Source organism: Apteryx rowi, unplaced genomic scaffold (assembly GCF_003343035.1).
Source record: "Apteryx rowi isolate R43461 unplaced genomic scaffold, aptRow1 scaffold_1, whole genome shotgun sequence".
In the NCBI taxonomy this organism is placed as follows: domain Eukaryota; kingdom Metazoa; phylum Chordata; class Aves; order Apterygiformes; family Apterygidae; genus Apteryx; species Apteryx rowi.
The window spans coordinates 10,828,558-10,845,859 of record NW_020447196.1 but is presented as its reverse complement, the minus strand read 5'-3'; the positions used below and the strand labels follow the sequence as shown (position 1 = coordinate 10,845,859).

At 39.9% G+C, this 17,302-nt stretch overlaps 1 protein-coding gene across 7 annotated transcripts in view; it reads right to left on the bottom strand.

The window, feature by feature from the left end:
* Positions 1 to 17,302, bottom strand: part of PLCG2 (phospholipase C gamma 2) — a 71,271-nt gene that overhangs the window by 44,013 nt on the left and 9,956 nt on the right. For 5 of the 7 annotated variants that reach the window (XM_026058723.1, XM_026058732.1, XM_026058740.1 and 2 more), the window contains exons 3-4: positions 3,663 to 3,803; positions 541 to 634 (exon numbers count right to left, since the gene is read on the bottom strand). In XM_026058723.1, the coding sequence (XP_025914508.1) occupies positions 541 to 634; positions 3,663 to 3,803 (235 nt within the window). Of the gene's footprint in view, positions 1 to 540; positions 635 to 3,662; positions 3,861 to 17,302 lie in introns of those variants that run through there. The other 2 variants (XM_026058767.1, XM_026058777.1) reach the window with 2 other exon arrangements.

Here is a 17,302-nt window from a genome sequence, read left to right as displayed (position 1 = left end):
GTTGCAGTTTCACCATCATATGGCTGGCTACTGAAAACTAATCCTCAGAAACGTTTGTTTTCAGCCTAGCTCTCGGAGTCAACTGACCATATTGCCATATGATAAAACAGTGCCAATACAAAGGAGAATTGCAAAAGTGCACCTGGGAATTATTGAGATGCAAGAGCTCCGACATGGACTTCTACTACCACAAGCTTATTGTGATAGCATTAGACATATGAATTTTCCAAGAAGTCAGCATATACTTAGACCAGATACTCTTGTGATCTCATTAAGAGATACACTTTTTGCATGCAAAGAACAAGGCAAACAGTTAAGTTCACAGCGGTATAACAGAGTGCAATTCCGCAACAGGTACATAGCAAAATGGACAAGGTGAATTTCTACATGAGCTGTCTGCATCAGATACTAACTGGAGAGTAGTTGTTTTTAATGTAATTGGCAGGCACCACTTCTTGCATCTTAAAAATTGCTGTAGGTTTTCCACTTTCAATTCCAAAGAAACATCGGGTCTCACAAAGTGAGAGAATGTCCACATACCTCTCCGTGATTGCAGGTGTGGGAGCACTCATGACCTCTTGATACAAGATATTCAAGCCACATAGCCATTTATCAGCATCATCTTTAGAATCGGCTGCGAAAAAGATAAAGAAGGAAAGAAAGAAAGAAAAGAAAAGGGAAAAAAAAGCATGCTGTAAGAAACATCAGTGCAAAACCACAACATAATTTGCTGTGTTTAGATAAACCCTAGCATACAGAGCTGCAGGTTAACCTTTCTCTTTGATAAATATCATTACACAGGCTTCATGCTGCCAATCTAGAACTAACAATAAACATTGTAAATTTGGGGTTGGGAGAGTTAATCCTGGAAGCTATGTCAAAAAATACCTCCTTTTAAAACTCTGCTTATCGGAGTAGGTGAGTTTCAATATTACAGCAGAAAGACTATGGAACCATTGCTAAGCTCTTGTAATAACACAATTAAACATTTTTTTTTCCTAATGTCTCCAAAGTGGCCAAAGCCCAGGGACCCGGACCTAAACCTACAGCAACTAGACACACACAGACAAGAGAACTCAGTATGTTGTATTCTAACCCCAGTCCATAATATTCCAAGCAATCTATAAGAAAATTTTAAAGCACTGGCTTTTGATGGACATTTACCAGCTCCTGTCTGTCATAATCATACCTCCAAACACAGACTGTCCCAGACTAGGTTTAGGCAAGAGGAACAGAAGGGAGCAAGGCATGAAACTAATGTAACTGATTTATAACACATTCTAATAAAAGGTAAGTTTAGAAAGGTCTAAAACTGCCTACCCAGCTGTAACATTGTAGGGTTGGAAGGAAGATGCACCTGAACTCTAAACTGATTTAGAGTCTAAACTGGTCTTGTTTTGTTTTAAATTTAGTTTGCCTTACATTTCCCAAATCAGAAGAGTCTTCTGCATAATTTATCATGATCACATTTGGTAATGCTTCAGCTCTACAGAAGCAAGACGATGCACTGCATGCTGTGAACAGCCTTCTCTGGGGAACACTGACTAAAGCTGAAAACAGGTTTTTTTAGCCTTGGATGAGATGCTGTCTTTACAGCTTCCAGTTGGGCAAAGTCCATTTCTCTAGCATGCTGGTTCTGAAACTCATGAAGGCATTCTTCAGCTGAACTAGTTCTGAAAAATTATTTTCACACAGGAGGTCTAATCTGGGCAAATTCTTTAACTGTCTTCAAAGCAAAACAGTCTCTCAAAAGATTAAGATTACATTTTATTTAAATATACTTTAAAAGAACGCTATATTCCCCCAAGGATGAAGCTAGAGGCTAGCCTCAAATCCCCATGGAAATGTTTTTCAATTAGTTATGTTTTCGGAAACGCCACCACCATCAGTGCCAAACCAATTCTTTTCCCAAGGCAATTCAGCCCTTTATGAAAGCTACCATTCTCTTCTGAGTAACAATTACTTTGTATTGTTTTAAGAAACCAAGACAACGTGCTTTAACAAGGAAAAGGATTTCCCCCGTAATTGAAAACTGTATCAGTCGTGCTGTTCTGCAGTTCAGCATTATGGCAACATACCTCTTGGTACCAAGTGTTTTCAAAGTATTGGTAGAGACCTGTTTTTCAGAATTGCCTGGGGCAATGGGGGAGGGCAGAGGAAACCAATCTAAAAGTAACTGTGCCAGGTACTTTAAAGCACAGCTGTTTACTCAAAATTTTCACAGACTTCATCCAACAAGGGTAAAACTTGATCTGAAGTTAAAAATCTATTACACAGGATTATATTGTCACAAGCAGTCTTTAACTTCCAGTGCATCAGACTGCAAAAACAGGCTTCTAGTGCTGCAATCCACAAGCAACTAATTCTCACACACTGATGAAACATTTGCTATAGGTAGTACATCACTTCTACTTAAAAAAAAAAAAAAAAAAAAAAGAGTCTACTGTTAGTGCTTGAAAGCCTGCAAAGCACTCCTAACTTCTCCCATTAAGATTCTGCATTGAATTTCATGTTTATGAAATGCACAAGTGTGTTCCTGCACAGGACAGAGAGAATTGCCATTCCAAATAAGTGGCCTGTGCGACTCTAAACCGGGGATCCATCAAGAACTTTTAAAGGAGAAATCTCTCTGTAAACTTCGCTACTTAAAAACTGCATTCAGCCTGTGCTATAAGAACTTACACTCCTTTTCATTTCAAAATTGTTGTTTTTGCAACCCCAGACAATCTCACCTGAAATAAAAAGTGTCTCAAATCTTTCCACAGAAATAGCATATGTTTTCCTCTGTTTCCTATGTATCTCTTTATTTTCAATTTACAACCCTTCAATTTCATCCACAGTCCCTTGTTCTCCTTTAGAAGATGTTTAATATTATCAGGTGACATGCATACACAAGCAAAACCAGAGTTTAATTTTCCAATTTAGTCTGCAATTGCTCCTAAGTGATATGAAAGTTTCTGTGATATAGCTGTAGTCTAACTCTTTATAGCTATCAATTCCAGAATCATTTTGACCAGACTGAAATGCCAGGCCAAAATTCTGGCTGCAGAGAGGATGAGCAAATCCTCTGCTGATTTTAAAGAAGAAAATATTTCACCTCTGCTCTTCAGTGTTGAAAGCCTTACATGAGATATTTAACCAGCAAAAGCTTGCATAACTGCATGAATTGAACTATGCACTCTTTCTAATATTTCTGTTAAAGAGGTCTCAAGAAGCAATGTATTGAGAGAAACGTATACTAAGAGACTACACTACTTTGCTGCTTAAATAGTAACTGTCTTGTGGTGAGTGACATGCATTTACCTTCTTTAAACATGCAGCAGTGTTGATCTGCAGAGCATAAGACTGACTGCAACAACTGAATCATGTACTACACATCTAAGTTACACAACTGTTCTGTTTAAACAATGCAAGGGGAAAAAACTCTCACGTACGAAAAACACTCTTTGAAAGCAAAACATTCAAAATGCAGCAGTTCATACACATTAAGGGCTGGCTTAGTAAAAGGTCTCTCTCAGTTTTTAAATATCTGGTGCACTGTTGAACTGCAGGAGAAGTCAAAACAGCAGTACATTTTGCACTACTTTTCCATCAACATACTTGATTCCAGAGTTCAGTAGTTAGGTTTAAAGAAGAAATAAATAATAATAAAAAAAAAGTACCTGCTAAACTTAAGGTGTTGAGGACAAACTGGGTACCATAAAAAATAGTAAAGCAGTGTTTTTCTTTTTGCTTTGCTTTGCCACGCTCAAAGTCTTTTGAGTTCTTTCCTGGGCGAATTTCCTTTATTTCCATCAGATCCACTGAAAGCAAACAACATTAACTCAGTCAGTACAACTGTGGTTACATTCCAGATGATCCTGAAACAACAAGAACAACATCTCATAACATATAAAATTAACTTGTAGATGGTTTTGGGACAGGAAATGCAAGTTACATTAGCCTGCGATCCAAGTCTTCTCTGACACAACTATCTAAATGTACTACTGACTAAAAGACAACAGTACAGAAGGACCAAAAGAAGAAAAGAATATCTTGTCATATTTTTATCATTTGATTATCACTGACTATCCACCAAAGTTTATATACATAATCTTTGGGGTTACATGGTTTAACAAATGACATTTAGCTGAGCAAGAAATTTCCAACTGAAATGTCAACTGTTCAGAGACAAAAAAAGATGTTACATCTAACTTCATGCATCTAAAAATTATACATTGCATCTTAGCTAGTCAGCTAGCCTCCCAGTACAGTCACTGGCATCTGTAAGAAGAATACTTAAAGTAAGTATATTAAGCACCTTCCAGAGTCCAAAGAGAGAATCCAGCCTCATAATTAAAACATTTATGAGCCTTTTCCTGGTCAACTCCAAACAGATCTTTATCTTTTGCAAAGCAGAACAGGAACACTGTGCTAGCACATATTTTCTGAAGTCAGTTCCCTTTTTATCAAACCCTTGCTATATGGCCTGCATAATATCAGTGAGGCAGCACTGAAATAGAAATACGTGCATTCTCAAGATAAGACACTTATTAGAAAACTGAGGAAGTGGTTTAGTTCTGCCTGTGGACCAGACAAATACACAGTTCTTCCCACTTCTGGACAATCTTGAGTTACGAGCAACAGGAGGAAGAGTGAAGAAAAACATTTCATGGCTGCTCTCAAAATGTGTTTATCAGGCCTAACAAGACCCAAGGAAAACAGCTGAGGGTTTCTGTCCATGTATTTAACAACTCTGCAATACAAAAAACATGTCTTAAATGAGCACCTCATCACTAACAGAGCACACAACACACTTAGCACACTTAACAACAAGACTCCCAAGAGAGGAGGAGCTGAGCATTACTTAAAACTTAGGTCTGTGGAATGCTGTATTTCTATGGCCATTGTGAAAGGGAGGGAGAGAAAAGCAAGGAGTTTCATCAATAAAATCTGGATAACGAAACATTAATTCATCCGGGAATTTCTTACTCTTTGCAAAGTATCCCAGGCCAAACTTTCCATCTGGCACTTCTTAACCCCAGCTATTAACTCAACTTCCCACAGGAAAAATGGGACATTAGTGGTCAACCTGAACTTTAATGCACTGTACAAACATAAAACAAAAAGATTCTCCTGGACGCAAGCATCTGAATTAAACTTACTTTTCCTAGTATAATTATCTTCAAGGTAAAGCATCTAATGTCTCAACCTCTGCGTCCCAGTCCACCAGGAAAACATCTACAATCTGCATATCTGGATGGCTAAAGTTAGGCCCCTAAATTTAGATGCAAGCTTCTAAACTAAATACATGGCATGATTTTCACAAACAGCCCACAATCAGAAGCTCCCAAYGATGTCTTGAATCCTCCAATAATCAGGCCTCTCATTTAGCTCTGTAGCTGTGTATCTAGATAACCACCCCAAAATGCCTGCATCTAAAAAAGATGTTCTAACCCCACCTCACCCCAAGTATTTCACATGAATATCAACAGAGACAAATCAGGATGCAGAGATGGAAAGTAACTACATGGAGAGAGGAGGTGGTGGCATGGCCACAATAAATAACGTGGGACTGTGCCCCTCACTGATTCATGCTAGTGACAGGCAAGAGCAACCTCAGCCACCTTCTCTCCCTTCCTTTCACCCAACAAATGCCTGCTGGGAAACGCAATTTTTAACTTGGAAGTGAAGCATATTTTTCATTTCAGACTCCCATAATTCTCTATGTATGAAACACAATACCAGGAAGACCTTCTCAAAGCATAAATTCAGCAGCGATAAAAAAGATTTCACAACCTTCATTGCTGTTGTCACTTCAAGTGACTCTTACCTCATACTGACCTCTGAAACTAGCACACAAACTTGCTTAATGTCTTCCCTCAGTTACGTATACGCTCACTATACTTTTTGCTTTGCACTCTAACCTTTCAAACCTACCATCCCATTCTCTTGTTTGAATGTATGTATTCACACATATATGCACAAGGACTTTTGCACGCACAGGTTTCACACTGATGTTGCTATTCTCATATTCTTGCTTTATTCACGCTGCTTTAAGTACTGGACCATGAGGGTCGATGCTGTTAATAATAACAAGAAGTGTAAAATAACTGTAACTTATTTTCCTTCTGCAAGCTAGTAACCAATTCAAATAAAATTATATCCATCTTTTGTACAGTAATATTGAACTGGTAAAATTTGTGCACATAAAAAGGCCTTATAGGAACCATATTGCTATTATGGGATCTCTCAACATGTGCGCTTTAGAACAAGTCCAATTTCAAAGCATATCATAAGGCAAACATATTATTGTTTCTCCGACTTGTCTTTGAAAAAGAGATTACTATACCCTAATTGCTAAACATTCAGTAAACAGAGGAGTGTTCAGTAAGAGAACAAAAAACCCACCCACATGAGAGAAAATATTCATAAAACTTTGAATTCAGAATTTTACATTCCTGTACTTTTTAGGCAGCATTCTATATGGAGCTGTCCAACAAAATCCTGGCAAAGTATCATTACACTTAATAAAATAATTTATGAAACAGATATATGAAACACTATGTGTAAGAAAGCATTATTCAGATTTTTACAGTCAGAAAGATATATTTCCATGTTCTAGTTTCACAAAATGAATAGAAACTACATTATCTACATTAACTACATTTTATTAGGTGTGGTTTAGTATGTATTATTCTGTATTGTTGAAAGGAAAGCCAAGTGTGAAAACTGGAAGGGGGAGAGAGACATGCAATACAACGAGCATAAAACTCCGCTCTGGTGCCAAGCTCTGCCGCCTCCCCCAGCAGGTTCCAGGTGTCTGGCGCTCTCCACGCGGTGCACATGAAGCCTAACAGTTCGAACGGCTGACCTAGCCGAACTGGGACAGGAACAGCCAGGAAAATCCGCAATGTCTTTCAGACTCAGATTAGTAAATCAAGGGTACCAATTTAGTTAAGCAATTGCTGTGAACTTTTTATATGAAGTGCTGGAACCTTTCTTCTCAATCACATGTTCAAATTGCAGAGCCATATTCTGCCCTGGCTTCACAGACAGATATCCGTGGGGCCTGATACACCTGGAAGTGCAGACCTGGACAGAGGCAGTTTGCCAAGCGTCAGATCAAGTCCCATATGCTTGCAGGTGCAAGTTCCATAAAACAGTAACAGATTAACACTTTTCCCGAGGAAACATAAATCAAAGTAAATCCTGCAGCGAAACCAATTCACACCCAGCAAGACAAGGAGGGCACTCCCAACACACTCTGTACCCATCCAAATACTTAAGAAGCCTACTGTCATACTAAAAACTCGAGGCTGCTAGTTTACATTTCGTCCATTTCTCTATGTGGTTATTTCTGTGGCTTAAAAGGATCTCCTCAGCAGTCTCAGCAGTCATCTCCTGGTTCTGACAACTCCCTCAAGCGACTGGACTCAAGGCACCTTCAATTACCATGCTCTTCCAGGCTCAGAGCTGGATGCGCGGTATTAGTGGCTTATGGAGGCAGCTCAGAGTCTGAAGTTGCTAAACTTCAGCTTTTGCTGTTGGGCAAGTCAGCTAATTCAATGGATCATTACACTACTACATAGCTACTTGCCAAAGACTGCACAGATTAATTGCTTAGTGCCTTCCAGAGCACCTACTAGAGCTCTTTACTGCCTCAAATTTTGCAATAAACTTTTGATCCTTGATATCTCTGCTGAACTCCATTCAAATAACTTAGCAACAGATATCACATTTAGTCACACTGTTTTAAGTATGAATTACTAGTACCCTTCTTGCACTTAAACAGTACTACTCAGAGGCAGATGATAAAACTTGGATTCCATTACAAAAGGTGCTTTGCAAGCTAAGCAGAAGACATGGCATAAAGTAAGCACAGGCAGTGAGTGACGTGAATAGGAGAACCGCAAACATTATATTGTTGTATATAACAACATTATGCTGCTCACGCCACAAGCACTTTAAACTGGAACAAACCAGCACTGCTGCTCCAAGGGAGCAGTTCTGCCTCTGCCCGCTGCCTGCACCCAGGCAATGCCCATCCCCTGTCAGAGCAAAATCATTTAGCAGCCAAACAGACAACTGGGTTAGGAAGCTGACCCTGGTTGACGCTAACCAGTACCAGCAACAGAACCACTTATGCTACCTCGAAGTGCCCGTGTAAGTTCACTGTAGGAGTGCATGTTTGCACAGATCAGCTTTGCTCCAGTCAGGTGACTCCAGGCTGGAAAGTCATGCAGATTGTAAATAAATGCAATGAAGTCAGAAAACTTTACAGGCTACCAACCTAGCAAATTACCCTTGACAGAAGAGTCCTGATAAACAATGCAAAAGAGAACTGATAGTGACATTATGGACTATTTTATAGAGTGCTGTAAGATGAGGCTCCTGATTCAAAGTCCAGAGTCCACAGGAGTATTTCTGTGACTGTGGCTGTAAGAGAGGCCTGTATCAAAGCTCAGATGTATGTTTTTAATGGAGGAGGATGAGCAAAAGCCTACAGAGAGATTCAAGGGGGGCTTAGAGAGTCAGAAATCAGGCCATGAGCATTATCCGCTTCATCCGGTATTTTCAACAACAGTCTCAGGAAAGCTAAAGGGAAACTCCTGGCAATATTTCAGAGAGAAAAGTAAAGGACTCTGACCACCTAAGCGGTGTGGACTGAGACACAGGGTGGGAATTCTCTACCTGAATACATTCACATTGTCATTCGTGTCTACGTGGTAACATTTTGCACAAGAGCTAGCTTTCAGAATCCATTTTTTCAACAATTTGCATTACAAAATGTTCCAATGCTTTCATTTTGGAAAGGCAGAAACTGAACTGTGATACCTATGCTATGTGCAAATGAGCCCCCATTAAACGAAGAAAGCCTTTGGTTTCCTTTTGCAAATGTACTTCATGGCGGTTAGTGAGGACAATGGCTTTGTTCTCACTTCTGCAAAACTGATGATTAACTATCCAACAGTTAATGGCAAGGTGTGCCTTATCAGCCTGTTTTATTCAAAACAGCAATGAAACACGGATCTTGGGTAACTGTAAAGGAAACAGGTGAGGCTTCTCTCAGAGAAGGGTTTGGTCACATGAAGGCAGAAATCTCCCATAGCACACGAGTACAGATGGGATATGGAAAATGATTCAACTCATGCAAACTGTGAAATTTAGTGAGACATTCAGCAGCCCAAGGAAGTCATTACAGGTCAGCCACAAAAGTATCTGTAAACATGGCGTTACAAGGCTGCAACATGAGAAATGGTACATCTTGAGAAAGCACACGTGACTACATTTCCAAGGGGTCCTCTGGGGATTTAGCTGTGTGACTGACAAAAGCTTCAGAGAAGCATACCGTTAAAACCCACAGGGTTTTAAGTAATCAGGTCACACAAGCTGTCATGTACAGCAATAACAAATTACCATCTTACCAGCTATAACTACGTTTTAAATCAACAACTTTTTTCAGCAGAGCAACAACATATTACAGCTCTTCCCAGTTTGATGAACTCAGAATCAAGAAGCCATAAATCTCAAATATTGATATAATATTAAAAATTAACTGCACAAAATAAGGATAAAGTAAAATTTACATATGTACCCATAAAAGTTTAAATTCTGCCCTGTGAAACCAGAAGTTTGATCAAGCACATTTATGGTGCGCAGGGCTAAGAGGTTCACGAGCTTCTGCCCCGGGTTCACTGCCTGGCCGGGGCAGGAAGTCTGGTCTTCCGAAGTTAGCACCATGCACTGCAGACCTCTGCTGCTAAAGGGAAGAAATCATTTGAAAACAGCTAAGGGCTACACACCTTCATTTCTTCATTTGACCACAGAAACCAAGCTCTAAATACCCAGCTGAAGACTCACACACAAAGAACTTAAAGATCCCCTGGGTAAGAACTGAAAGACATCAGTTTCAAAACAGAAAAGGTGAATCTTAATGTCTCTTTGAAAAGATACTCCACAAAGAGCAAAAAGTGAATTCACTTTTGCAAAGACATGTTATTTGTACTGTATTCAGAAGACAAAAGAGAAAGAAAATGATAAAATATGAGCTTAGAGTGTTCAGCATGAGTTAACTATTTCTTTCTTTTATTTACTGGTTCATGTCTGTTATAGTAAGGAAATTCAGACAGAAAAAAAATAGTGGTGACAGTAAAAAAAAAAAAAAAGTTACTACCAGAAACTAGCAGTGTCAAGTCAAACATTCAAACCGTAACCAGCACTTGTTTCACACTTCTCAGCAGAATATGCAAATATCCACTACTTCTCCCAGAAAGGTAGAGATGCAGTAAAWGTTTACATTAGTTTCTCCAAATGGATAGAAATAACAATTTCCCACTAAACAGCAAATTCATACTGCCATTAAAAAAAAATTATTAATTAAATGACTTAGCTGTTTAGCCTATTGAAAAAAAAAATCCCTCAGCTATGTTTAACAATGTAAAACACTTCCATAAATAGCTGCTTAGGTGTTAGGATTTTTTAGGTTACCCAGAGTATCTGAGGGCCAAAAAGATGCACAGAACCAAAATTTGCATGCTCTCTCTCTCTTTAGCAGGCTGTTTTAGCAAGGATTTTAAYAGCAAAGTTAGCAAAACTAAATTTGGGGAAAAACATAATGCACTATAAAATTCACAAAATACAAAGATCAACATTAAATAAATACCTTCCTTGTTATCTAGAACAGCATCACCTGTGGCAACACRCATTAGACTGCCATTACATTAATTATACATCCCTGGGTCTTGCCTTATCCCCAAGACTGCCATGTGGCCTGATCCACTCCTGTTACCTAGATGATTACCTAACAGATGCACTGCAGCCCCCAGCTTGATTATAAAATATCCAGGTGCAACATGTTGCAGGAACGTGATTTCTACTTGGCAATGTAACCCAATATGAAAACATGAACACAGTGCAGTCTTGCAGATCTAGAAACAGCAGAGCAGCACCCTTAGTTTCTATATCATGAACTTGCTAAGTTAGTTCTTCATTTCAATTCACTCCCTTTCTTAATGCACGCTTGAAACATGAGAATTCCCCTTGTGCTTTTGGAGTTTTTTTAGCATACTCTAGAGGACAAATTCAGTAAAATCTTCTAAGCAGGAAGAAAGTCTCAAGTGATCTGAACAATCTTGGACAATTACATCTATTTTCATAGGTCAAATGAATTATTAGTAACACTAAACAAATTTGAAATGCCAAGTGYATTAAAAAAAAAAGTGGGCAGTCATTTTATTCTACAAACTTCTGAAAAAAATTAACAGAAAAACAGGAACAGAGAGGGAATGTGAAATTAACAGCTCATGTTAATCTCAAAATAAAATACTATGCAGTTCTTGTCATATCTTTCTATTAAGAGTGAAAAAAGAAAGTATAAGACCCACCGCATTAAAGTAGGTCTGGACCATAGAGAGAAGAAACGGTTACTACACATTATACCAAGGCATATCACTAGCATTAAAAGCCTCAGTTTAAATAGCCTTTATTCCTGTACTTAGTAATCTTGCCATTACATTAATTAGGAGTCTGAATCTCTGCCATTCCCAAACACAGGCACTTCATCCTCTGAGAGGAAGAAAAGTTTTCAGAATAAACTAGTATCAACACGTCTATCCACTTTTCTCTTTCAACCTTGCCTGTATCCTAACCTCTTGGTCTATAAACAACATTTTAACAGCTGATGTGTTATGACCACTTTTTCTAAACATGGCTCTCCAATTTCTTAAACCTTCTTGTTGTATGTTCACACAACTAAAARGTGACTAGATTTTTCCCCGAGTATTTTGCAATAAATCAAGGACATCAAAAAGCTAGGTCACCTTTCTTTGCCTAAAGAATAAGGGATTAAAATATGGTTCAACTCACTTTTACAAAAGGAGGTCATTACTTTAGATACAAAAATTCCTAGGCAATCAAAAAAAAAGGGAATTAATCTCATGCCCTCAGCAGAACCTTTCTTGAAATTCATATGGATTTATTAGAGAAAGACACATTTGCACATTCAGTGAAGGCACCACTGACTTCTCAGAGCATAAATTCTCGTGGCTGTGAATCATCAGATAAGTAAACTACAGGGATTCAAGGAAGAGATGCAGAAATCTGCATGTTTTCCAGTGACTAATCAGATTCTAGTTGCCACAAACTTTCCCTTGCAACTCTCCTTAAAGCACTTCACTTCTGATACACAATGAAATGCCTATTACAGATCGGCCTCCTGAAGATTTACAGCTTGTCAGCTACTTGCTCTACAAACTTAAATACTGTAACTTTTTTGGGCCTTACTTTACTCATGTGCATATGTGTATCATAACATGAGGAAATTTGGAAGGCTTTATTTGGTAGAACTGAAATGCACTGTAAKTCAGCAAATCCCAGGTGGTGGTTTCAGACTGTCTCTTAGCAGAGTACTGCCTGAAGCAGGTCTCACTCCTGGCCACCCCTTGCTTTCCCTGTTCCTCCCACTGCTCTCCGGTAGTTCCCTCCACTGCTAACGCAGTTATGACAGTACAATTGTTTGAGCTATTTGGTATCCCAGCAGTGAAACAGCACAGCAAAGTAGCTGGCACAGAGGAAGAAATGACCCCCAGAAACCATGGGAATGTGGAACCCACAGTCTTTGTGCAGTCTGTGACAATTCAGAGTGGTGGAGAAACACCACTGAGTGTGACCTGAGGGTCRCCACACAGAGCCACCCACAGTTGCAAAGGATATGTGGGGAATGAAAATACACAGCAGAACTGTAAGGAGGTGGCATGATGAACAAAGCATGGCAAACTTATATGTGTGTAAGTCACAGCTTCACAGACATATATCTAACATGCGTAAATTTGTTTCTGCAGAAAAGGACCTATTACAAAATAAACAAGCAAATCAATTCTCTCTATCAGGAAACTGAAGCCTCCTTGTCTGATGCGTTGATAAAGCAAATGTCAGTTTAGCTCTGCTATAGCTATGAAGATCTGTAGTTCTTAAATTGCAAATCCATRAACTCACAGTGGTCAATAAAACCTATGGGTAAATGATCCACAGCCCCATTTGCACTAGGTTATCACTAGATCAGAAACATCTTTCCACACAACCTGCATTCCCCTGCTGCATGATGCCTTCCCTAGCACAAGGCAGGTTCTAAGTCAGGCTGTGCTACAGCAAGGAAAAAGGGAGGTGGGGGGGAGACTGTGGTCTAGCACAGCCTTCTAGGAGATTTGTTAAGTTTTCCTGTCACTGGTATCTGATACTAGCTGCACAGCTTGTGTCAGGGGTTTYAGACCCATAATCCAGCAGAAAGTATTCCTCTGTTGCAAAAATACTCCCTATCTTTTTTTCTATGCTGTGTTTTACATTCAAAATTCCTCACCTTATCTCAATGTTTAGATTACATTTTTACATTGTCGATGTTTTGCCACAGAATATACATTCTTAAACAAACCGTATAGATGAAAAAACAAGCAACTCCAGTGGACTGTAATTCAAAGCAGGAACCTAACTTAAGGACTCCAAACTTTGCTATGGAGGAGCCATTCATGCTCATAACCAACTATATGGATAGACAAGTGAGACTAGCCTTCTAAGTTATCTGCTTAATATTAGGCTGTGAAAATACCATCTCAAAGTTATTTCACACCAACAGAAATACCATTCCCCATCAAAACCTTCAGTCCCCCAGACCATGCATTCTTTACCAGAGTACCTAACCTTTCACCAGGCCAGTCTATCCATGGGGCAGCACTTCTACAAAGCTCATCAAAACTTATTACTCATCCAAGAAAGGGATGAAACTTCTCCTACTGAAGTCAATGATAATGGCTCCAAGGAAATCAGAGTTAGTATGCCTACCAAAAAATATAAATAAAAATAAAACAAGGGCTTCAAAGCAAGAGTGATCTCATGAAGTATTAATACTATGCTGCAATGTGTAAAGCACAACAGAAAGAAAAAAAAAAACAACTCAATGGAAAAACATTTGCCACCAAAAGTTAAACCAATCTTTGGTCACTGATGATATAAGTAACTTAGGAATGACAATTCAAGAGGTTCTGAGCCCCTTGAGCAGTCCCATAACCCACTTAGCAAACTTTAGGTTACCTTCAACAATTTAAAATGATGGAGGACAATGTAGAATGAATAAGAAATAGAATTAGCAAGTAGGAGCCAGAAGAAAAGGCCCTGACATTTTATAGCCAGCATCTACAAATATTTCCCTCAAATGAGCTTAAGAGACATTTGGGTATCTAAAATGTCTGCGCAGAACAATAGCAAGATGGCTGGAAGAAACGCAAGCATGAGTGAACACAGTCACAGATCCGTTTCCCTCAGCTATTTGCATAGCTCTCTCCAGTCACACACAAGGAAGCACATGTGGCTGGCATTAATTTTAATACCCTAATGGAATCCTGCATGGCTAACAGCTGTGATGAAAGCATCGTTCTCAAAGGTGCATTGCTTCCTTCCGTCCATTTGGGTTTTGCACAGTGGGTCRTGCTGGATCCAGCTGAAGCAGGAAAGGCACATGTAACGATACTCTGCAGTCTTAGCAGGCAACAAAAAGAACAATAGCACTAAGAACTGTCCTGGCCACCATTACGCCTGCAAAACACTCAAGGATGGGCAGAAACTCTCTGCCCATTGCTAACCTTTCCCCTTTCATCTAAAAGGGGACTTGAAGCTTCTGGGAAACAGAAAGTGTAGACAAATTTTTTAGAAGGTGCTCACCAGCCTCTCCTAACATTACAGGCTAAAAGAAAGGAAAGACGCACCTCACAGACACTTAACCTATGTTTGGGTCTGGAAAGCATTAAATTTTACAATGGTAGAATCACAGCAAATCCAAGAAATACAGATCATACAGGAGGTTTAGAGTTTCCTACATACAGCAGCAAGGCTGATGAGCTTGGACAAGCTCAACAGCTCTCTTGACGTTGTGAAAACTGAGACATCATCCAACAACTCACTTGAAGCCTTGGCTGCACAGCTGCACAGAAAAACAAGACTGTTCATGCACAGGTTACCCACACTGCTAGGATGACTGGGAGGAAGGGTGTGAGCAGCCACTAATGAGTTGCTCCTTCCCCTCTCTTGCAGGTGGGCAGGGAGGACTGGCACTAATAGGGAAGTTAGTACAAAATGTCCCCTCTCCCCCCCAGGGGGGAACAACAAGGTTACAATGTGGTGCACTTTGTACAGTCCAGCTTGTAATGCCAAAACATAGCACCAGGTGAAATAAGAAGTCATATTTGCAGAATTAAGAAAAGATGCAGCACTCTTCTCAGCACTGAAGTAATTCCTAAGCTTTAAAAAAGACCTTCAGTTGCTCTATTAAAACATGAAAATTTACTTCATACGTATCAGCTGAAAATTTGGCCCCTTGATCTTCCATTGAAATACCAAATCTTCCTAAAGAACAAAAATAACCTACATTCTTTCACTCAGAGGAACATATACAGATGTTTCTCCCCAGTTCATTTTTGTTAGAAAATCCCTTCTGTACATGGCCTTTCAGAAGGTCAGTGTAAAATCTCTGACACTTAAATCAACTGTCTGAGTTGCACAAGCTCAGAAGATTGAGACTGTTTAAACTAGAGATTTCCTAGCCTTTGTATATCTTCACTTGTTATCACACTGCAGGCCTGGGTCTAGAAAGAGTTTTCTAAAGAAAGGTATCTCCATTTTAACTTACTCATCCAGAGAAAGGCACCTGCACCGAGCAGAAAATGGCCACAATTTTAGCAACTTTGTTGCCCTATTCAAAACAGAAAAGCTGTCAGCTTTTTAACAAGAGAGACTCTTCCAAGAGTAAAGGAGTTTAAAATACATAGTACTTCCATAGTACTGGCCCTGGGGTATCTAAACGTTATCAGTATAGTTATTCGTACATCTCCTTTGCATGGATGCATTTATACCAGCATAAAAGTACGTTCATGAACATGTGACTTAATTTAAACTACTTCCAAAACAACATTAACAAAACTTGAAAAAGGCCCTCATAATAGCCTAACACTTTATCCAAGGTTTACACCAGTATACACTTGCATTCTGGGCCTATGCACTTCCCAAAGATCAGGACAGGATTTAGTTATCTTATTCTTATATCACTATTGCAAATGATACAAAAACTTGGAGGAATGGCTGATGCAGCAAATGGTTGTGCTGCTGGTCCCTCGCATCCACAGGGACCTCAACAGGTTGGAGAAAAGGACAGAGAGGAACCTCAAAGTTCAACAAAGGGAAATGCAAAGTCCTGCACCGGGGAAAGAACAACTCTGTGCACCAGCTCATGCTGGAGGCCAACTGGCTGGGAAGCAGCTTTGCAGAGAACCACCTGGGGGTCCTGGTGGACAACAAGTTGAACACGAGCCAGCAACGTGCCCTTGCAGCATTGTACCTGGCCAATGTCACCCTGGGCTGCATTAGGAGGAGCGTTGCCAGGTCGAGGGAGGTGATTATTCCCCTCTGCTCAGCACTGGTGAGGCCACATCTGGAGTGCTGTGTCCAGTGCTGGCCTCCCCAGTACCAGAAAAGCATGGACTTACTGGAGTGAGTCAAGCAGAGGGCCACAAAGATGACTAAGGGATTGGAGCATCTCTCATACAAGAAGAGGCCGAGAGAGCTGGGATTGTTCAGCTTGGAGAAAAGACGACTTGGGGGGGGGGGGGAGGGTCTTTTAAATATGTATAAATGTCTGATGGGGGGGGAGGGGGTGTCGGGGAGTAAAGAAAACGGAGCCAAACTCTTCTCAGTGGTGCCCAGTGAYCAGACAAGATCCAACGGGCACAAACTGTAACACAGGAAATTCCACTTGAACACAAGAAAACACTTCTTCACCGTGCGAGTGGTTGCACACTGGAACAGGTTGCCCAGAGAGGTGGTAGAGTCTCCAGCCTTGGAGATATTCAAAACATGACTGGACACAGCTCTGGGCAACCTGCTCTAGCTGACTCTGTTTCAGCAAGGGGTTGGACCAGAAGATCTCCAGAGGTCCCTGCCAGCCTAACAATCCTGTGATTCACAAAGGTTTAGAGAGACAGAAGATCACAAACTATGAAGAGGCACTAGAGAATACAGAAGCTTTGCTATAGCTATATACTTAACAAGCACAGAGCAGAATCACCTTTATTCTTCTGTTCAGTCACTTCCCAAATCATTTCCACTGCCTTGGGCATGCTGAGCTGTGCATTTTAGAGTAGTACAGTAAATTTAACAGTAAAGAAGAGCATGATACAAATACAAATATCTAATATGCTGTGATAAGTTTAAATGATTATTGTATGGAAGGTATAAAGCCAACAGCAGCGTGAAAGTTTGGCAACTGTAGATACAGTAAACA